This window comes from Agelaius tricolor, unplaced genomic scaffold, assembly GCF_023055355.1.
Source record: "Agelaius tricolor isolate 1412-34295 unplaced genomic scaffold, bAgeTri1.0.p SCAF_9, whole genome shotgun sequence".
Taxonomy (NCBI): Eukaryota; Metazoa; Chordata; class Aves; order Passeriformes; family Icteridae; genus Agelaius; species Agelaius tricolor.
The window spans coordinates 3,667,455-3,689,699 of record NW_027269269.1 but is presented as its reverse complement, the minus strand read 5'-3'; the positions used below and the strand labels follow the sequence as shown (position 1 = coordinate 3,689,699).

The following is a 22,245-nucleotide window of genomic DNA, read 5'->3' as shown; positions in this document are numbered from 1 at the left end:
GCCCGTCTGCCTACAAACTTTTTCCTTTTCTCATATTTTTAGTTTGGGTCTTTAGTTTGGGTTTTTTCATAACTCTGAAAAAAGAAATTAGCTGAAGACTCAAAATTTAATAAAATGCTTTTATGTTTCACAAGCCAATCACCAATAATTTTATTTCTACACATGGAATAAGCTCAAGAAATCCAGCAACAACTTATACTTGCCTTCATCTGAACTAAGCCTCACTCCACACAGCATACGTGAAGAAAGAACCCTGAAATGTTTCAATATGCTCCTGATCCTAGAATTGTAACTAAAAGTCTAGGGTGCCACGGCCATATTTCAATGAGTCTAAATTAATTTTAAATTTATAACTCTAAATTAATTCTTTTTCAGAAAAACAACATTATCAATAACTAAAGCAAGTTTTTTTTCAGGATAATTGAGGTTGGATGGGACTTCATGAGGTCTCCAATCCAACCTCCTGCACAAAGCAGAGACAGCTATGAGCTAAGACCAAGTCACACAAAGCTTTTTCCAGTCTGGTCCTGAAACCCTGCACATATGGGAGAGACAGCATGACCTCACTATTTCACTGCTTGGGTATCATCAGCAGGAAAAACTTCTCCAACTGGCATTTCTCAACTTTTGCCTTCTGTCACTTGTTCTCCTGTCATGCACCATGCTGAAGAGTCTGGCTCTATTTTCTCCATGACCTCCTTTGTAGGTAGGAAGGAGAGGGTGCTGGCAGGGTCCCCCCAAACCACCCCTGCTACAGGGTGAACAAGCCCAAATCCCTCTGCCCTTCCTCACAGTGGAAGCACTCCAGTTACTGCCCATCTTGGTGGCCTCTGCTGAAGACACTCCTGAAGAGTGGGGCTACAATCTCACCGCTCAGTGTCTAAGGGAAGCCCAGATGCTGTTGGCTCTTTGCTGCCATGGTCACTGCTGGCTCATGCTCAGCTTGCTGCTCACCAGTACTGTGGGCCTTTGCCACAGAGCAGACCCAGCCAGACAGTCCCAGCCTGACCTATAACCAGGAGTTTTCCATTTCCAGGTGTATGATTTTGCTCTTGTCCTTTTCGAATTATGTAATTCAAACTGACTGAACCATTATCCCAGCTCTTAGGCCACTGAACCATTATCCCAGCTTTTAGGCCACTCTGAATGTCAGCCTTCACCTTCAAGTGTATTGATTGTTCCTCCCTGTTTGCTCTCCCCTGCACATCTGGTAGGCAAGCCTTCTGTCACTTCCTCTATGTCACTGATAAAGGTGTTAAACAGGGCACCCAGGATAGACTCCTGCAAGAATTCTTCCATTATGAGTCTTCCTGTAGGGTGCATTTCAACCAACACTCTGATCCTGAAATTTGTCTTTTTACCTATCTGATTGTCCACCAATCCAGACTGCAATCTCCTGCCTTGGACTAAAGTCACTGATGCACACTGAGGCAAAAGCAAGTGATGAGCATGTCAGCCTTACCTGTCTGCTGCCACTGTCACCCACCTTACTCAGCACCTAGCCTACGTTTTCCTTGCTCAGGCTTTTAGTACCAATGCAACAGTAACTGCTCTCATTGCTTTTGATGTCCCTTCCAAGTCACAACTGCAGTTGAGCCTTGACTTTCCCAACATCATACCTACACATACAGGCAATGTTTCTACATTCCTCCTCTGGATCTTGTACCTTCCACTCCATGTATGATATGTTTTGGAGATGAAGCTTTGTTAAGAGTTGTTTGCTTGTCAAGCCTGGTTCCTGATATATCTGCTTGGCTTTCTAAGGATCAGGATGCACTGAGTATCTCACTACTCTCACACACTTGGAGGATGCTGCCATTAGAGAACTGCCTGCTTTCTTGAATTCCTTTGCCCTTCAGAACTGCAACTCATGGGATCCCACCTCTGAATAAACTGAAGTGTGCTTGCCTAAAATCCAGTCTGTATTCTGCCCCTCTTCTTCCTACAGCCATTCAGGATCTGCACAGCCATTACTTCATACCTGCCACTATCAAATATGTCATTGATTATTACATTCTATCAAAGTTGTTCCCTGTTAGTAATTACAGCATAATCACAAACCACATAGATTTGACTCACTAACAAGTCAAATAACTGATATGCACTTCTGGTATAAAGGATGCCAAAGTAAAGTCAGGGAATACAAACCAGATCATCAGGACAATCAGCATGCAGACCAGCAATTCGTAGGTAATTGCCTTCAGCTGTAAAATTGTACCGAATGTGTTCTGGCAACACATGTTTGTCAATCTTGTTGGGAATGTGAGTTCCTATCAGAAATTCGTTACATAAATCCAATATTCTGACATTGAGCTCGACTGCCTTTTTACGCTGTAAGAAAAATAAAGTACAAAACAATATCTTCAGACAGAGTACAAGCAGAACTCAAAGTTTTTAAACCTTAAAGGACTCTTTCAAAAATTAAGCAGAAAGTACAACACTTAAGATTATACCTACAGAATCAATAAAGTCATAATGCAGGGCAAGTCAACAAGACCAGATGCTCATAAATCATTGAAATTTCAAAGAAAAGGCCCACATTTCTGCAGTACGAAAATATACAGTGGAGTTCAAGTAGAAATTACACAAGCTATGCTAACTTGTAACTGACTGCTATGTAAAACATTGAATAAAAAAAGAAGCAGTTTTAAGAGAGATACCCTAAAACAGATATAGAATAAAATTCTCTTTTTCCTGTTTGTATTGTGCTGTTTTCTGGAGACTGTAAACTATTTACAGTATTTCAATCCTTCTCTTAGAAGTTTGTGATTTAGAGTTTTATCATCATCACAGTATTTCACACACTTAATCATGCAAGATGTGCTTCAGTGAACTTGCTCACATTAGTACAATGTGGTCTCTATTGTCTGTGGGCTCATAGCTCAAAAAAACAAAGGCTGAGGGTACAGATACAACATATCTTGTAAAGTCCAAAGAACAGCATAACATGATCTCTGTCCTCCCATTCCCACCCTTTCTCTTGAAAATATATCTTCGAGTTTTATTTTAAAAAGCAGGAAGTCTTTGTAGCAGAAGTAAACCTTAACTTAAAACAGGGAAGGATAACTAAAATCTTAAATGAGAAATGAAAAAAAAACACTGAGCAGCAAGCAAGAAAAGTGGGATAGGCAGGGGAGGAAGAGGAAAACATGCAAAAATAAGTGAAATTGTAACTGAAAGGAGATGAAGCATCATAGAACCAATAGCCAAATCAGACAAACTCCAGAGCTGAAGTTTCAGGGTTGTTCTTTGGACAATGTAATTGTAAAAATATATTCTAGAACCATTTTCTAGGTCACAAAACACCATCAAAACCATTATCTTCAGAATAACTCTTTAGCATCAGTCTGGTAGAAGAGCTTTTGTATGGATCTTTTTGGAGGGCATGACTCAAATAAACAAGGAATTAACTTCATGCAGTGACATGAACTCTGAAGAGACAGATCATCCATACCACAAAGCATGGTGTAAGCTGCTGGATTTGAAAAATCCATCACTAACTACTGCAAAAGTATATAAAAGCTCCAAGACAGGCATTCAGACCATGCCCAGATACTCAATTTTGAACAAGATTTACACCTTCTGGTTATGTGAGCACCCCAGGAGTGCCTGGACACACACCTGAACCCTTCTAACACACTCCACTTGATTAACCTCAAGGTCATCAAGGTGCATGGAGTGCTGCTTTTCCCTCTCTGTAAATCTCTTGTTCTGTTAGCTGAGTAGCTATTTTAAATATCTAATGCAGACACCAAAGAAAGAAAATAGGATCCCAGGACTTGCTTATAACTCCTCAGGACGGAAAGGAATGATGAGGACCAAACTAGGAAGAACAACCAACTATCTAAAAACTACCTTTAGAAGTGATTTAAAATAGTCAAAGTTAATCACTTCTAAGGCAACAAAATTCCACATAGGACAAACCGACCCAGAAGCACGTGATTTCATGTCCCACATGTTTCATTATCTGGTCTTTTGTAGACAGACAAATTTCTGTTCATACATTGTAGCCAGAAATTACCTTTTCTTCATCCAAATGAATGCCACTGATCTCAAAATCAAACATAAAAAGTTCTGCCACTCGCCTAAAAATACAGTAAATCCCTGTTAAAACAGCCTCATTTAATACTAAGCAGCATTTTTTAACAGATCTTGCCTTTAGTAGTTATTTATGTTTCATGTCTTTCACAGAGATTAACACCACAGTTATATGAACGTTTTTATTACGGACAAAGATTTCCTACATTTTAGGTCCTTAATAATTCACTCAGTGAGAAACAATTTGTCCTTTGTTCTTAGTTTAGTCATCTGCTTTGAAAATATCCTTCAAAATAATTCCAGTACCTTAATCTAGATGTTCAAACAATTTGTGCAAATTACCATTTTAATTTCCTTTCACACTTCATTTATTTTAATATCAGAAAAACATCTTTCCAAATCTAACATCCTTGATTGTGGTGAAAGAAAGAAGAAGGAAATAACTTACTCATTAAGCTTGTCTAACCATGTCAGTGAATAAATAATTCAAAACTGTAACTGCATAAGCAGCTAATCAAACCTATTACAGCAACCATAAAGTAAGCTTTCAATAAATATACTGCTAATCTAATTTTGAAAAATATAAATAAATTTCTATAAAGTGAAATCAAGTTATATAGTCTGTTCCTAATTTTATTCCTAAGCACATTGATACTATACATCACTGTATAGTATATAATTTTAATCAAAATAATATTATTGAAGAAAATATTAAGTTTTCTTTTATTTTGTTCTTGCAAGATCTCAGTTATTCAGCATAAATATATCTTGTGCTCTACAGTCACATTCTCCAAGATTACACAACTACAAACTTCCTAACTCATATGCAGGTAGTTTGGTAGAGACTAGTAAATGAATAATGGAAATGTGGTTTGTTTTCCAAAAGTTGCATTTATTAATTTAAGAAAACACAAAATATAAGTACAATAAGGAACAAGATATAGCATCTAAGAAACTAAATCTGCAAGGTTCTATTTATAATCTATGAAGATCTATAAGCATTAATAAGTACCTGGTTTCTGGATCTAAGGAACTCAATACAGTTTCATCAGCTAGCAGACGTCTCAGACTCTGACAGAGTTCAACATCTGTATTTAATCTGAAAAGATACAGGGTAAAAGAATCATGCACTAACAACAGACTAATATTTCAGTTTCTTGGTATTACTTATTCAAAGGCAGTATTTAGTGAAACAACATTAAAAGCCAAGGACTGTATTTTAAAATGCTTTCTGGTTCACAATCACAGTTAAAAAGTAGAAAATTTCTAAACAGAGCATAGGTGGACAAACCAGCATGGAAACAGGCATTGTGCATCTGACAGAAAAATACTTTTGGATGGTATTTTGTGGCAATATGAGCAAGTCTAACACTGAACTGCTTATTTTTTTATGAACAAAGATAATCATGGTGAGAGCATAAGGGTGGGAGAATGGTTTTCTAATCTTTTCTTTGAAAGGACTCCATTAAAGGAAAACCTGTGCTCAAGTTTGCCATCAGATAAATGTGCTGCTTACTGCCACTGGGCTAGACTAAGAGCTTACTATCCCCAGAACACTTCCACACACCAAGCACTGTCCCCATGCAGATAACACTGAGTCCATCAGATTTGCTGGCATGTTATCCTGCACTCCCAGGTGGGATACAGTGGGCAATGAAACACATGCACACAACAGTTTATGAGCCTCCCAAGATAATATGTGAGTAATTTCTTCTTTCTACAAATTTTATATCTGAAGTGGTATTCAGATATTAAAGTCATATTGTTATATATAGTACGCTTAATCAAAGTCCAGAGAAATCCACTTTCAAGCATTTTGTCCGTAAACTTTACAACCACTAGAGAATTGTCACAAGTCCTAGAAAAATGCCACTTGAGCCTTTGATGGGCTTCAGGGACATGGAGTCATAAACTGCAACTAAAATAGAAAAGCCTTTCATAAGATACTGTAACAAAACTAAACCCTTAAATATCTGTAATATCTGTAACAGAAGACTGACATTTTGTTCCCATGCACAAATATTTTTGGTTGATTGCTTTTTTCATAGATGATCATACAGTAATTTTTAAAGCTTCATAAGGAAACAGAAAAACAAAATAGAAAAAAAGAAGAAAACATACTTCTCTACCACAGTACCAATGTTCCTGCAAGCTTCTTCAGCAGCCTCTCTGAATGCAAAGTCAGGGTGGGCAACTTTTACAAAATCAGCCTGACACAGTAGAAGAAGAAAACAGTGAGGCAAAAAGACAAATAAAACAACCTCCCGGTTCATAAATAAATTGCATTCAAGCAGTTCCATTTATATTAACATTTATTTCTACAGTTCTATGCAATCATTTTGTAGAATTTGCCTTTTTTGTCTAAAATATAAATCTGACCGGAAAACTTTGCTGACAATTATTAAACCACACAGTGCCTTGTGTCCTTCCAATAAACGTTATTAATTCACACCCTTCTTAAGACATTTTAAGCAGTGTGTATCTTAGAATCCTTATTACATAGACCTACTCCAACATACTTGAATGTTATTAAAAATGATTTTCAAAACTAAATTTTCTAGTTAAGATGAAAGTCCACCACTAAATGTGCACATTTCCGAATAGGAAGAAACGGCTGCAAAGAAATACTGATTTTTTATAAATCTCCAAATCCTTCAGGGGTTCATAAGGCTAGAAGGATGCTAAAAGGGTCTGGGGAGCTAGGGGCTTCCATGACTGCTGACACAAAGTCAGGGTGGTTTTAGCACTTAAATGATAGACTTAAAATATTAGGAATATATTTAAAGTCTAAGACTATATTGAAGATATTAAGCATGATTTTACAGAAAGTACATGCAACAAGCTGATAGTGTAAAACATTGCCTTTCCATTGAAAAAGCAGCCTTAGAAATGTTACACACTTTACATTTTTATTTCTTAGAATTCCTTTTTAAAATCCTGTATAATACTGACAGAAAAGGTGCTGAATGACAGGTATCAAAATTTCTAACAACAGGTAATGATGACCAAATAACTTCCAGACAGTTCTGCAAGCTGTGTAGCTGTGAACATAGAAAGCCTGAATATAGTATAAAGGAGATAATTTTAGCTCAGCAAACTTACACAAAACTATGGCCACTGAATTCTGACATTAAAGCTTTATTTAGATATTGATTGATTAAGCAGAATTAGGCATAGTCTATACAAAACATAAGAACTAATGACTTGACAGAGCTTGTAAGTACTTTCAGAAGGAAAAAGTGCTTGGCACAAGAGATGTCTTAAATCTACAAAAGAGTAAGAAACAAGACTGGAGAACTGAAAACATACTGAAACATTCAAATGTGAAAACCCAAGTGACCTCAAAAAACTCAGTGACCTATTCACTAAGAACCGATTTCAGTGTGAAGGTTGGTTCTGCTTCCTCCAACCAAAGAATGATGCTTTGATAAAAGATCTACTTTGGGCAAACTTCCATAGAGCAATATGAAATGCTCTAATAAAGTTTTGTGATGCAGAATATCAGAGCAAGTACTCTAAATCTGTGGACCACAAAAACTACAATCTAAGAAATTGCTGCCTTTTTCTTGTGTTAATAAAAAAGTGATACTGCTGCCTTTGCTCTGGAAGTTCTTTATAGACCTTCACCTATAAATGGTCATAACTTAAAACATGTGCATTGTCACATCAACTTTAGCTCTGAAATCAAAACCCTCTTTTCCACAATATAAGTGATGCTAGAGAGCTTATGTGTTAATATTGCAGCAGAAGCACGAGTTCACTGTTGTTTTTCTTGTTGCAGCTTCTATATTATTTTTGCATCTGTCTTAAAAATAACTGGACAGTTTGACAGGATTTGTACTTCGCTATCATTTGGTAAAAGCCTTTGTAATTCACTTTCGATCAATTTAATTTTCTGTCTTAACACAAAACTTCATGGAGCTGATGTGCTATTTCTACACTGCTATTACTGCAGTGTAGAAAATCATAAAATGGAACACAGCGTAAGCTTAGCCAGTTTAAAAGAATTTATGTAAAAATAAAAAAAACCAAAACATACCAAGTCTGCTACTCTGCACAGGCTATCTGAAAGCTGATCAAAGATCATTACAGTCTCTGGCCCAGGTGGTGTTGAACATGCCTTCTGGACAAGCTGTTCTGATTCTTGCAATGCTTTGTCCTGTGCTTCTTGAAATCCTTCTGGACAGCTCAGTTCTGGAACACCAAACAGACCCTGCAGTGCAAAACACAGGGAAAACACATCACTATTGCCCTCCTTGATTTCTGCACCTTTCCTTTGTTTCAAGACTGAAACACAGGAATTTTACCCAAATGACCCCAGCTAGGACACTGTAACACTTCACTGGACAGAAGCACCAGATATCAAGAGATTGCAGGCAACAGACCAGTTTTCTCAGGCTCACTAAATGAGCCCCCAATAGTGGAAGCAGACCTCAAAGAAATAATCAACAAGTGAAAATGTTTGTGGAATGAACAGTTTTATTCCCGAAGTTCCTATCAAGCCTGGCCCTGTCCCACAGGGCAAGGTAAACACACTTACTTGTGCAGAGTAAATGCAGGTGGCACCTATGTTCTGCATTTGTGGAAGAGACTTAGGTTCTACCACTAATCAAACAAAACTACTAATGCTAACAGAAAGAGAAGTTCCACAGTGCAGACCTACAACAAGAAAAAGATTTCAAAGAATCACAGAATCCCCAAGTTGGAAGTGATGGCTAAAGGCTTCTGGGTTTTATGTATTCTTTATGTATTTGTAGCTTTGTAGACTGTTAATACATAGTTATAACTTCTAGTAATTTCCCAGCTCTCTTTCTCACAGCTAGTAAACTCCTATTGATGCATTCTGGAAATTCTGTTTAGTCATGCCTGTTAGTTTAGCAAGGACACTTTATTTTGCACCATGTATCATAAACATAATAACATACAGAGTTAGAAGATTGGGGGAGCTCCAATGAGGCTGAACCCAGGGGGAAAATTATCTAACCCAGCTGCTCTTCTAATTGGACAATATTTGATAGGTATACTAATCAACTGACCTTATAAAAATGTAGAACTACAGTATCATGTGTACATATCACCCTGTTGTGTACCTTGAAGGCTTTCAGTTAAAGATTTGCCTTTGTATTATCATTTTAACACTGTTTGAAAAAGCTTTGAGTTTTATTCCACATGAAGAAAGGACCCACAAGGATCACTGAATTCAAATTCCTGACCCTGCACAGCACCCTCCCCAAGAGTCACACCATGTGCCTGAGAGCACTGTCCAAATACTTCTTGAACTCTGTTAGGCTTAGTGCTGTGACCACTTCCCTGGGGAGCCTGTTCCAGTGCCCAACCACCCCCCGGGTGAAACATCTTATCCTAGTAATTCCTAATTTCATTTAAATTAAAGCAATATCTCTTCAAGCAATACATCCCTTTGCAACTGCATAACTACAACATGAGCATCTCCTCACCTCCTGACTACAGCACAAACAGTGAAAGGTATGTGATTTCACAGAAAATCTACCCCTTCCAAATTCAACTTCAGTATCTAAAAGCCACAATCTGGATTTTCAATTTATATAATCCACTTTCTGCAAACTCTTTGTATTGTTGCAGGTTTGCAGCTTGCTAATATTTATCCAAATAAATCAAAAAGCTACAAATTGACAGCTTGTCTGTACAAGTATATATTCTTGAACCCTTCAAGTACACATCCGGAACATTTTGGGTTGCTTTTTCCTATTTTCTTTCTGTCACTGTTGCTAGAAGCACCTTCTTTATTTGCTAATGAAAGAAAACCTTTCCTCACACTTCCCATGTTTTAATGTATTATTCAGGAATAGAAACTGGACTAAAGTGAACATTGAAAAAGGTATTTTTATATTTTTACACATGTGCACAAAACATAAATATACTTGTGTCACAGCACTCTTGAATAATGTTTGCTGTGTAAGACACTCAAGACTGCCCTTTCACTCGGATCCTCAGCCAGAGGATGCAGTGTCCTGCAATATCCCTGGGAGCTCCAGGTCTTCCTGACATCATCACCCACCTCCCCAAGCAAGCTCATCCAGCACATGTAGTGCTCTGTGACCAGGATATATCTTCTCTTAGAGACAAATTAACTGTAGAACTCCTATTACATATGATATCAAGTTTGACGTAAAAAAATTAAAACTACAAAAAAATGAAGCCTGGTGTAGTTCTCTCTGTTCTTTAATGTCATTGGCTGCATGGCTGAAACATTTTTGTCTTCACTTGGTCCCAGCATTTACATCCCACCTGGCACAGCCTCTTTTTGAGTCTGAAATACGCACCTCTATTCCAAAAGAACCGTGGGCCAAGTGAATCACCTGGAGCACATTCCCTAGACCAGCCAAATGGACAATGTTTAGGTGGATTATTTCCTGAAGCAAGACTTCCACCAGTGTGCTTGCAGAGGCATGAGAACCTGAAGAAAGGCTTCCCAAGCAAGTGCCAGATTATAAATAGAGGTCAGATTTGTCCTTTCTAAAACCCAAAGTTCAACAGCTCCACCAGGCTGGGCACCATGGCAGGAACAGCTGAGTCAGCAGGCAAACACCTGGATTTTACAGCTGCACCTCTTCTGTATGCACTGCGGTACCTTACCCTCTCCGGGTAAGAAGACACATTAACAAATGTTCCTGACCCTAAAAAGATACGCATCAGAAAACTCAACTGTCACCAAATTAGCAAAGAAATCCTTTTCTCGCCACAGGCAAGACATCAAGAATAAGCCCAGGCAAGAGGACGTGAGCAGCGCGGCTGCTCCCGAAGCACTGTCCGAGCGCAGGGGCACGGCACTGACACGTGAACGACGGCACAGCCAGGGGAGGGCCGGCAGGAAGGGGGAATGGAAGGGGCAATCTCACTTTATGGACGTATGGGCACCACTGAAAAAGCGTTCCCACGCACAAGGCCGTCACTGTCAAACGCTTCTGTGTCCAAAACCAACAACGTTTGGGTTTGCTAAAACCAATATAAACGCTTATAAAAAAAATATTACACACAAGAGAAAAACTACCCCCAAAAATTCCCTTAAAACAGTTGAGACAAGCAGAGCAAAGCACGAGGCTGCCAGCGACCAGGGCTCCTGCCGCAGCAGGCCCGGCCCTCCCCTCCCGCCGCTCACCGTGTCCCTGCCCGCCGCACCGCCGCGCAGCGGCTGCTGCTGCTGCTGCTTCACATCGAAGGCGGTGCCCACGGGGCACCAGCTGGTGCTGACGGCCCGGCCGCCCTGCCCCGCCGCCCGGCCCCGCAGCGCCCGGCCCAGCGCCGCGGGCAGCGCCCGCCGGCAGCCGCCCAGCATGGCGGAGCGGAGCACAGCACGGGGGAGCGGAGCGGGCCCGGCACGGCCGCGGCCTCCGCACGCCCCGCTCGGCCACGACCTCCGCGCGTCCGCGCCGAGGGGAGGAGCGGTAGCAGGAGGCGGAGCGAGGCGGAGCTCCGGGCTCCCACGGGCCCTCAGCCCGCCGGGCGTCTGTGCCTCGGGGTCGGAGCGCTCCCCGGGTCTGCTTCTCTTCCCGCCGGGCGCCTCTGCCCCGGCCTCGGAGCGCTCCCTGGGCCTGTCCCGCTTCCCGCCGAGCACCTCTGCTCCGGGCTCTGAGCGCTCCCTGGGCCTGTCCCGCTTCCCGGGCCACCAGCGCCCGACCCGGCCGCACCGGGGCCTCTGCTGGCTGATACCTGTCCTACACGTTCTCCAGTAAAACCTAAGGAAGGCCCTTTTAAAATGGTTTTTCGGTCTACGTGTTTCTGTGATACAAACTTGCCGGGTGTGGCTTACGGGAGGAAACTTCGTCTTGCTGAAAACTTCACAAAGCCCTTTCCTCCGCCTGAGTGCACTTGTATCTCCCTCGCTGTCATTTGAGAAGTGCAGCTGTTCCTCCTCGATTAACCCACCGTGCCCTTTCCGTTTGGGCTCTGTGATCCACACTCGGGTTCAACTACTGTGGGAGCGTGCCCACATTCCCCTGGTACCCTGAGGTGGTGATGGGATGCCAGGCCTTAAACTCCTAATGCTGCATTTCATGATACTGACCCATCTCCATTGGCATCTCTACTTTATTCTCTTCTAAGAGAAGTGAATGAGACTTCCCTTTTTAATTTTTTTTTATTTTTTTGAGTTTTAGAAGAAAAGGAGTGGGGGGAGGGAGGAAGAAGAAGAAAAAAATTGGGGGGAAAATGACAGAATTTTAATGTATATTTTATTTCCTGGTTCATGGCACAGGAAATAACTCTTGATCAGTTCTCTGGCATGGCTGCTTCAGTATTGATTAAATATTATCTTAAATCTGGGAGAATTTGTTTTGCACCAACTAATTCTGTAGTACAGCAGATTTATGCTCTATTTTTGCACTGGCCTTGAAAATCTGCCCACATCAGAGAATCCACATGGCCCTTCCTCCTATCACTCCATTTTGTTCAATTTCAGACCTGTGACTACACAGAGAGAAAATAACCATATTTAAAAGCTGTAAATGAAACAATGAAACTTGCTTGCACCACACAGCAAGCAGCTTCTGCAGAGGTATCAAACTACACTAATTTCAATTTTAAAAATTATTTTAAAGTGGTTGGATGGAAACTAACCAAGTTTCAAGTCCATCTACACATGCCACATTGAAAGATATAAAACTGGCTTGGAACTGTTGCTTCTTGTTTATACAAGATATCCCACACGACATAATTCCGGAACTTTTGTCTTTTATTTCATCACACTTTGCTTTAAAATTTGTTCTTCAGAACTGGGGTACACACCTCTTATGAACACCTACAGTAAGTCACCAAACCACTAATGTTGTTAAGCCCAGCACTGTAGATTCTGAAGAGTTGTCCTCTCTTGTGCAGAAGCTGCTCCTGAAACCAAGCGTTTTCTGTTGAATCCAGCAGAAATTTCCCAGCAGGTAACAGCTTTCGCAGGGAGGGCTGAAGGGCACAGGCACACAGCATTTAGGGATAACGCGGAGCTACAGGGTGTGCAGCAGCAGTGGCTCCAGTGGGTCAGCGGTGCTGAACAGGAGGAACCCAGAGAAGGTGGTATCATCATCACCATCTGCATAGAGCCCATTGAAAGCCTCTCCTTGGTGGGCCTGCAGCCACACCTCATCTCCTCCCTGCAGCTCGAGGATGGCGGCTCCCGAGGCCTGGTCCTCTCCACTCTGGTACCTATCCACCGTGTGCAGCATCTTGATGCCGTTCTTCACGAGAGCTACTCGCACGTTCCTCGAGTAGACAGTGATGTGGTAGGTGAAATAGTAAACGCCGGGGTGTTTGCAGGTGAACTTGCCAGTAGCCAAGCTGAAGTCATTCAGACTGTTATACAGCACCTTGTCAAACTTGATCGGGCGATTTGGAGGGGGAAACTTGGTGTTGGCTGTAAGGCCGACACTGAAAGCACTCCTTGGCAGGACTCCCGGGGCACCTACCTCCCCCTTGTCTCCTCGGTCTCCTTTCAAGCCTCTTTCCCCCTGAACTCCTGGATTACCCTGTGGCCCTATGCCTCCAGTATTACCTTTAGGACCTGGATTACCAATTGGGCCAATTGGCCCTGGGAAACCAACTCTTCCAGGATGGCCAATTTCACCCTTTGTCCCTTTTGGACCTATGGGTCCAATGTCTCCTTTGAACCCCTTTTGTCCTTGCAGTCCCAGCTCTCCCTTCTGACCTTTGTAACCCACTGATCCTATAAATCCTTTTGGTCCCAGTTTCCCAGGTGGTCCTCTTTCTCCTTTATCTCCTTTGTTTCCCTTCTCTTCAACAGTCCCATTGGTTCCTAAAGGGGAAAAAAAACCAAAACCAAAACCAAATAATAATAAAAACAAAACAAAACAACTCCACAACTTTCTTGTGATCTTCCATTGGAAGGCACAAATTGAGGTTCATCATGAGGAGACACATGTGCAGGTGTGCATCTCCAATGTGCATACTCCACTGTGCTCACTGTACACAGTTTCTCTCATACATTTAAGTACAGGATAACCATAATATCTGAAGAGCCTGCTATTTTGTTAGAAAACAGGTGCTCTGGCTGGCAGCAGCAAGAATAAACTCAAAGAAAGGAAGGTTATCTATGGGCTGATGATAACACTGACAGCTCACATAATGTCATGCAAAAGCAACATCTGTCCACACTTTTTTACAGCCTTTGGCGTACAGAATGGGTGAGAGGGTTCACAATTTAATCAGAGGAAGAGGAAGGGGTTTTTTTTACAACACCCTGAACTTGACTTGAACTGTCACATGTTTCTATAATTTCTACATATAATTTCTACTTCTCCTGGGTTACATAGGTTGCTACTGCAGCACAACTAAAGGTGTTTTGTCCTGGTTACTTGCCACCCTATGCTTTATTTATCCTTCATCCATCATTGATCAGAAGATCAAAGCCTTCAAAACTGCTCTGATTACTGCACAAGGTTTTGAAAGTGAAGATCTCATGATGTGAAAGGCACTTTAGCAGTTGATAGACAAAAGACACTATAAAGAGCTATGCACAATCCGTCAAGAAAAGAAGGTGGTCAATTCTGCTGAACAGCCATTGGCTTCTCCTGTAAGGAATAATGCTGTTTGTACAGTTTTTTGTTCTCAATTTAAAATGAGAGAATTTAAAATAGATGAGATTGTATGATGAGTTCACAAACACAAGGGCAGAAGTTCATAGACAAATATTAAATTGAAGCACTTCTCTGACCTCGTTCACCTTTCTCTCCATTGACACCATCTTTTCCTGGACTTCCAGGAATTCCTGGTTCACCTAGTACAGAAATAAAACCACAGATATTCATTAAACAAATTACCAGAAAATTTGGGAAGAGTCCTTCTTTAATCTTTCCTCCTCAATCCTGGCCAAACAGTAATGTAAAGCATACCTTATTCTTGACTTTTAGTGTCTGCCACTGCTGGGAGTTTTATCTTACAGAGAGAAACTCTGCTTGAGGATGGTGCTTTTGGGGAGCAGAAGAAATCCTTGGCATAAAGAGGTGAGTTATTGAGACATGTACAGTTGTTATAACCTGGCGAGGATCACCAGTGTGAAAACTTCTTCTCTTGTTGCCTCCATCCATGGAAATTTAGCAAGAAGCATTGCTGGGGCAGGAAGCCTTGCAGTTAGACAAGAATGTGGTTTTGTGGTGGGCTTGGCAGTGCTGGTTTAATGGTTGGACTAGATCATCTTAGAGACTTTTTCCAGCTGTAATGATTCTGTGATTCTAAGAATGGTGAACTCCCACCTCAAGAAGAGACATGCAGGAGTTTAACTGATGACACTGGATCATTACAGTGGAATAATATTGCCTGTAAAGCTGAGGAAGGCATTCACACTCTTGATCCCTGTACTTAGCATGATATGGACTTTCCACTGCTCTACAGAAAGCAATTATAGAAGTGATTTTTGTAGTGCAGAGGTAGTACAGATGCCCAAGAGGTCCATGATCAAATAACCGAATGCATCCTGAGTGCAGGAACAGAAGAAAAACAGAGTTGGCCGTTTGATTGTAATCATATTCCAAGAGTAGCTCTCCAGTCATATGGACCAGAGAACAGTTCTTTAGCAGTTTCCTGTGCATTGGGTGCATCCCAGCATCTGCTGAAATTTCATTGACTTGGTAAGGAACAAAATTAATTCTCATGTGTTAAACCACAAAGATGTATCTAAACAGAATGTAAAAATGGTGCATTCACCGCACTTTGTTCAAACAAAGAACAGTACAGTACAGGAACATTTAGGAAAAATGTTGGAGAGTTTATCAGAATCTAATGATATCATGATAACTCACTGGAGTGCAGGAAGGGCCTTTATAAAATAAATGAAAATATGAAAGCTTTAGGTTTTCTGGTTTTCAGACCTTTCTGGAACCTTGCATACAGAAAAAGAGGGCAGTTAAATGTATGTGCCTGTTAAGATGCTAATGGAAATCTTTGTTTCTTTCTATTTTTAAAAGGTGATGAAGTGTTATATGTCCACATGCCTGCAGATTTATCACCTCGTGTGACCCTGGCCTTGACATTCCAGCATGGATACATGGGCCATCATTAACCTAAGGCTTAAGGTATTATGGGGGTGATTAGCTTTAGGATGCTGAGATTATCACTGGCTTTGATATCTCACACAAATCTCTATTATAGCCTGCTAGAGTAGAAATAAATCCTATATTGTTGTTCAATGGTCTCCATTTCTGAACTTACTCTAGTGACTCTTGAGTTACAGCAAGTAGGCACACTCAGAATCAAGTCCTACCAATGTATAATTTAGATAAGAAAGAGAAGTCTTCTTATCACTGCATACTTCCTACTACACCAAACAAGGTATCAGTTGTTGCTTTTTTGTTTAGTGAGCTTTAAGCTCTTTGCAGAAATATAGTTTCTATCTTAGAGGAGTATGAATAGGTTTGCAGGCTTTAAAATTTTCAAATACACTTGAAAATATTCCCATGATAGAAAGTAAAACCTTTTTTCCTTTGTTTTTTATCCCATGAGCCTGACATCTCCATAGTATTTGCTGTCTTGCTTTCATTAAGCCTTTTTTTATATTTCCTTTTTCAAACAGGTAAATGACAAATGTCTTAAATGTTTTCTGAAGGCTAGGCAGAATAATCCCATTCATGCAGAGTAACTACAGACAAATTTGGGAGTGAATGACCTTGCATTTGATATATTAAATCATTCATTCTGAACACAGTACCTGTATCTCCCTTGTCTCCTTTTGACCCGTCACGTCCATCCCGACCAGGTATGCCATTGTGCCCAGGATTTCCAGGGATGCCAGGATGCCCTTGGGTGCAGACATCCTGGATCTGTGTTTCTGCTGTGCTGACTACAATTGCCAGCAGTAGAATCCAGCTTTTCATTCTTTAGATAGGTTATGTGACTTTGGCTGAAATATTTAAGAAGAAAAAGTACATCTGCCTATGCCTACCTTAGAAAGGAATACAGGGTGGTGCAGGGAGGAAAATAAGGAAATGGGGTTTCACCATGTCTGTTCTTTTGTTTTATTTATAAATCTCTCTATAGCATTAATTACAGTCCTGGAGACTACTGAGTGCTATTTTAAATAATTATTTAATGGACATATCAGTCCTGGCATCATTCTACATTTAAAATATTAGCTTTACACAATTCTCCATCCACATTTCTCCCTGCACCTACTTGTGACTGCATGGTTGTACCTTTCATCTTCCAAGATATAGTCTCATGGGAGGTGAGCTAAGCAATTCAACCCCTCATTCAGCAAAAGCAATCACTTTTAAAATTTTAATTTTTTTTATTATTATTATTATTCACTCAAATTAGTCCCCTACTAGGTTAATAAGTGAATGACCTCAGATGAGGGGTTAGAGCAGGAGAAGAGTGAGATGAGGGCAAAGGTGTGACAGATCAAGAGAGTTTTTTGGCAAAAACAAGTCTGTAGCTGGGTGCTCCCAATTCATGTAACTTTGCTACTAAAAGTCCATCTTATATTTATCTTTTCTCTTGAGAGCCTCTCCTATATAATGTTTTTTAATATAGGCCCATTGAAATACATTAAGGATTAATCCTGGACACAGCTGGTTTAACTGAGTGTAAGAGCAATTGTTGGGAAGAGATTAGACTGAGGGAAAAAAAGCAAATAGCAACAAAATGAATACCTGTTTTATTTGGAATTAATATCCAGAAATGTTAATGCACAGAAGCTTCAGCTATATAGGTTAATACTTAAACAGGTAAAAGTGATTGTTAGTATGAGTAAATGTTACACAATCGGCTTTGGAATTAGTTCTTTTATTAATGAGGAGTAAGATGAGTATTTCTTTTGCAATATTAACTAGCATTAACTAAAAAAAATATTTCTTCTCTTTAATTCCTTCACCACAATTTCTCAGTCTCATGAAACAATGCTCACAAGTACCATGTAGAGATACACCAGTATGTCCACAATAAGAATAATTACACCCTTAATCTAATTTATAGAGTAAGACTTTAGCTTTGGGACATGCTCCTTAATCTTTTTATTCTGTGTTTAGAGAAGTTCCCCATTTTGAAACCATTATTAGAAATTATTTATGGTGTCTTTGCCAATGGATTTACTCAGAGATGTTTGATCACCCACCAGAAAAATCCCACTTTGTCTGCTAATGCTGGTTGGCACTAAAGAAAGGTGAAAACAGATAAAACATTTGCTCCTTCTGAGGTATATAAATATTTGCTGCCTTAATCAAAGGACTTCATAAGAGTTCAAAAGGAAGAAGGGCTCTCTCTGTATGACACTGTTAGGTTGCATCCCATGGAGAAGTCTGACAGTTCTTGTCCACTTACAGAGAACCCCATTCCCAGTTGTCTAGGGAAGCGTTTCCTGCCTAAAGATTAGACAGTGTGGTTGGTCTCCATACATACACTCCTCTCTACAACCTGACATCATCATCATATATATAGGACCTTTGTTCTTACCTTGTTCACTTGGTACTTGCAGTGTTCTTGGGCATCTTTAAACTGAGTGTAGAAACTTCATGTAAAGGAAAGCACACTCTGATATGTGCCTTGAGGACAAGCACTTGTTTGGTCACTAAATTCTCAAAGGTCAGTGATTTAATTTTGAGAGCTGTTCAATAATTAAAACAGAGGTTTAAAGTGGAATCTTTCTATTTATTCCAATATTAAGCTGAAGTGCTCTGTACTTTGGCTTTTACCACTGTTACATAAAAGGAAGTTGTTAAAATGGATTAATAAGGCTTTGATTTCCTGTTCCTTTGTATACAAATATATCACTCAAATGTTAGCCTCTGACAGCTTGGATGATTTGTGGCTTGGAAGGCATGTCTCACACCATTATTATGCTGCTAAAATATATAATGGAGGTAATTTCTGAATCAGGTAATTTACAATGGATTTAGGGACATAGACTACAGAAATTAAACCAAAAGATTCTAAGAATGTGGCATTACAATTATTAGATTATTATGGAAAAGAAATAACAAGGTTAAATTAAACATAGAATAAATAGAATTACAAAGTTTTTCATGTGTAATAAGCAGGCTCCCTATCTAGCTATTCAAGAAACAGTCAAAGCTATTGACTACTAAATTATGTATTAGTGGTAACTCACTTGAAAAAAGCCACAACTCAATTCTTAACTGTGTCTTTTTGAAACTACTGGAACTGCTGTTGTCTAAGGACTAATGGAAGTCAACTGAGCTTATCATCAACTCCGTAAATGCTGATCATCAACAGTGAAGGATAAAACCAAAAGTAACGTGAGTTAATGTGTTAGAGGAAGTGGCCTTAATTCACCCTTGTTGGTTCAAGTGACTGCAAACAGTGTCTGAGGGTGTCACCACACTGCTAAGACGTGACACGTGTGCTCTGCACACATCAAAGAACGTTCTCTCAGCACAGCAGAGAAACGAAGTTTTTTGTAAGATCTTCACCACCACCCTGTGGCGACGCCAAAATATTGCAAGAGTTGAGTTGCCCCGGCTTGAACCTGGGGCATCGTGTCCACCGCGCTCTGGGGAAAAGGAGGGACCATGGGCAGCAATTTGCTGCTCTACTTGAATGAACTTCTGTGGCCAAATTAATCTTGCTGCTGTGCTAATTGAGAAGAAGAAACGAGAGCCACAATGAACAATCCTTTTCTCTTTACCCATTAAGCACCATCTGAAATTTTCTAAGCCTGCTTAGCCTCAGCCTCCTTTCTCACTTAAAAGTTTGAGTCATTAAAAAACAGCCCATCCTGCCAGTTAGGAATGACATCATTCATTAGTTACCTATACCTTGATGGACTCTGCAGTTAGTCTGGTTTGATGCATTTTTAGCAGACAACCAAGAAAACTGCTGTAGAAATCTCCTTAAAGACAAATGTTTCCTTCAGCTGCTTCTTTAGTGCCTTGTCTCATTACAGAATAATTATTTGAAAATAATTACATGGGAGCAAGAGTTCATAATTTGCTCTTAAAAACATTGAAAGGCAGGAGATGCAGAGGATTTTAGATTGACTGCTGTGCTAATTACTTTTGTTAGGAGATGAATATGACAGCAATGACCATGATGATTAATTAGATATACCTGACCTTATTAGCAGAGCAGTTTCTAGACACTTCTTCAGTAAGTCAGTATCTCTAAAGTCTGGGGTGTGCTTATAGGAAGAGGCCATGGTGCACCTGGGGCTCCTCCTTTCCTCTTATGCAGTTTCACCTTTCCTGAAAAAAAATCCCTGGGAGAAACAGTGGATAAATCGTACATTACCTTGTGCTTGGAGAGAAACTCAGCCCTTGAAGAGCAGTGGCACTCCTTCCTCTCAGATCTCCCCTTCTGAACTTCACTGACTCCAGTGATGCAGATGGACACTTTCCAATCTCTGCTTGTCCACAGAGTGGTTTGGCTGCCAATGCAGGTGTCCCACTCTGAATGCTTAAAACATTAAAATGACTCAAATAAATGTTGTCCAGGTGTCAATCACACATACACACCCCCCAATCCCCCCAAGATGCACAACAGAAATTAGGATGTAATGATGTGTTGTAAACAGACAATGATGTAATGTAAACAGAGGGAGGGTGTGATGGATGTGGGTCACTTGTCTGGTGCAACCTGCTGTAGGTGCCAGCAGACATTTGGGGATGCCCCATGGAGTCTACAAAGGAGGTGCAGGTGTAAACACACGTACACACACACACACACACACACACACGTCTGTTTTTTGAAATCAGAGCCTAAATACCTAATAGTGGCAGTAGGTGAGTTCTCAGCTCCAAGCACTGGATAAGTTCTGATTGCAGTGAACTAAACAGAGATTTAAGATTAACAAAAAAGTGTGCTAACAGTTTATACAGCTTTATCATATTCTCAAAATTACATATCCTCTAGATAGAGTAACCGGATTTTATAAAGCATTTAGAAACACATTTATTTGTATAAGGAGTATTTGTGTGCCTTCCTTACAAACTATGTGGTGTGCTGTTTTTCACCGCTGAGTTTTTCATTTCTCCTTTGATTCTGGAACATGAAAAAGCCTGAGTCCTTGTCTCTGTTACCAAGCACAGATGATTATGCAGCCTTTGGAAAAAACCTAAACAACAAAAAAATCTAAGACAAGCAGTGCTATTTCTGTGCAAACTAAAAGCTCCATCTGATAGATCAGCTCTCAAGGAACTTAAAAGCTGAAAGTACAGAACAATTTAGAGGATTTAGCCTGACTGCCCAAGCATGAAATAAAAGGCACAAATGAGCTCACCCTGGCCAGTTGAACCAGGGTCCTTAGAAAGCCTATTGATTGCTACATCCTACTCCAATTTTGCTTAGGGTATGTTTTTATGTCGTCCAATCTATCTCACTAAGTGCTCAAACTGTGCCTTTCACTTTAATGTTGGGGCACTCAGCACACATCCCACCACAGCAGCAACCTTGGGAGGCAGAAACTTTCAGCTGTGAGATGAACCAAGAAATATAAGAGTCCAGATGTTGGAAAGGGAGGTAAAGAATTAGCAAACCAACTATTGTGCCAGCAGTTGAATTCATCAAAACGTTTCTGATGAAAAGATTTCAGCAAAGTATGTTATTTTGTTAAAGCTGGTGTGTCTCAGCAAAACACAATTTTTGACACAGCCTGGAGCAGGAAGAACACAAGCACACCTTTCAGATGTGGCCCTCTGCCCTATCAGAATAATAAGACACAAAATCTCTCTGAATCAGAGAAGTCAGATCCCCAGCTGTGTTGCCCATTGCTCTATCAAGCAGACAGGTAAGTCTGTTCACACATGTGCAGGACATGCCTTTTGGGTGAACCCCTTTAAATGGGTTTGCTTTCGTTCCAAAGAAAATAAAATTAAATCTCCCTTACCTGCCCCGCAATACTTAAGTCACCTGTTAGCAGGAGCTTTATTAGCACAGAAGCTGCACCTGCATGCATTGCAAGGGGTACTGTGTGAACCCTCTGCCAGGACAAGGTAAAGCACGGTAATCACAGGCTGAGACAGCAACAAGTACGGGCTTTGCCTGAACAATGAAGAGTTCAATACCAGAACCAGGCTTAGGCATTGTTAAAATGAACTTGTGCTGGGAAGTACTGAAGCTGTTACTGGGAAAACAAGAGAGCATGGTGTGACTTTTTTCTTTAAAATACTAGAAGAAATATGACAGTTGATACATTTTTGCATCATGAAGGAAATTTTGTAGACAATAAAAAAAAAACCACAACAATTTTAAAACTGCACATAAAGTTTTATAAGACAC

At 40.3% G+C, this 22,245-nt stretch overlaps 2 protein-coding genes across 2 annotated transcripts in view; both read right to left on the bottom strand.

Annotated features, from left to right (window-relative positions):
- MIPEP (mitochondrial intermediate peptidase) overlaps positions 1-11,462 on the bottom strand; it is a 69,374-nt gene extending 57,912 nt beyond the window's left edge. The window contains exons 1-6 of the mRNA XM_071434060.1: positions 11,177-11,462; positions 8,078-8,251; positions 6,160-6,248; positions 5,051-5,137; positions 4,022-4,085; positions 2,149-2,331 (exon numbers count right to left, since the gene is read on the bottom strand). Of these exons, the coding sequence (XP_071290161.1) occupies positions 2,149-2,331; positions 4,022-4,085; positions 5,051-5,137; positions 6,160-6,248; positions 8,078-8,251; positions 11,177-11,353 (774 nt within the window). The 5' untranslated portion in view covers positions 11,354-11,462. The remainder of the gene's footprint in view (positions 1-2,148; positions 2,332-4,021; positions 4,086-5,050; positions 5,138-6,159; positions 6,249-8,077; positions 8,252-11,176) is intronic.
- A 661-nt stretch (positions 11,463-12,123) lies between these two features.
- Positions 12,124-22,119, bottom strand: LOC139593289 (complement C1q and tumor necrosis factor-related protein 9A-like). The gene is made up of 3 exons (XM_071434059.1): positions 16,724-22,119; positions 14,735-14,797; positions 12,124-13,816 (listed from the first exon to the last, which is right to left on the bottom strand). The coding sequence occupies exons 1-3, from the start codon at positions 16,887-16,889 to the stop codon at positions 13,011-13,013; spliced, it is 1,035 nt and encodes a 344-aa protein (XP_071290160.1). The 5' UTR covers positions 16,890-22,119; the 3' UTR covers positions 12,124-13,010.
- Between the last annotated feature and the right edge of the window lie 126 nt (positions 22,120-22,245).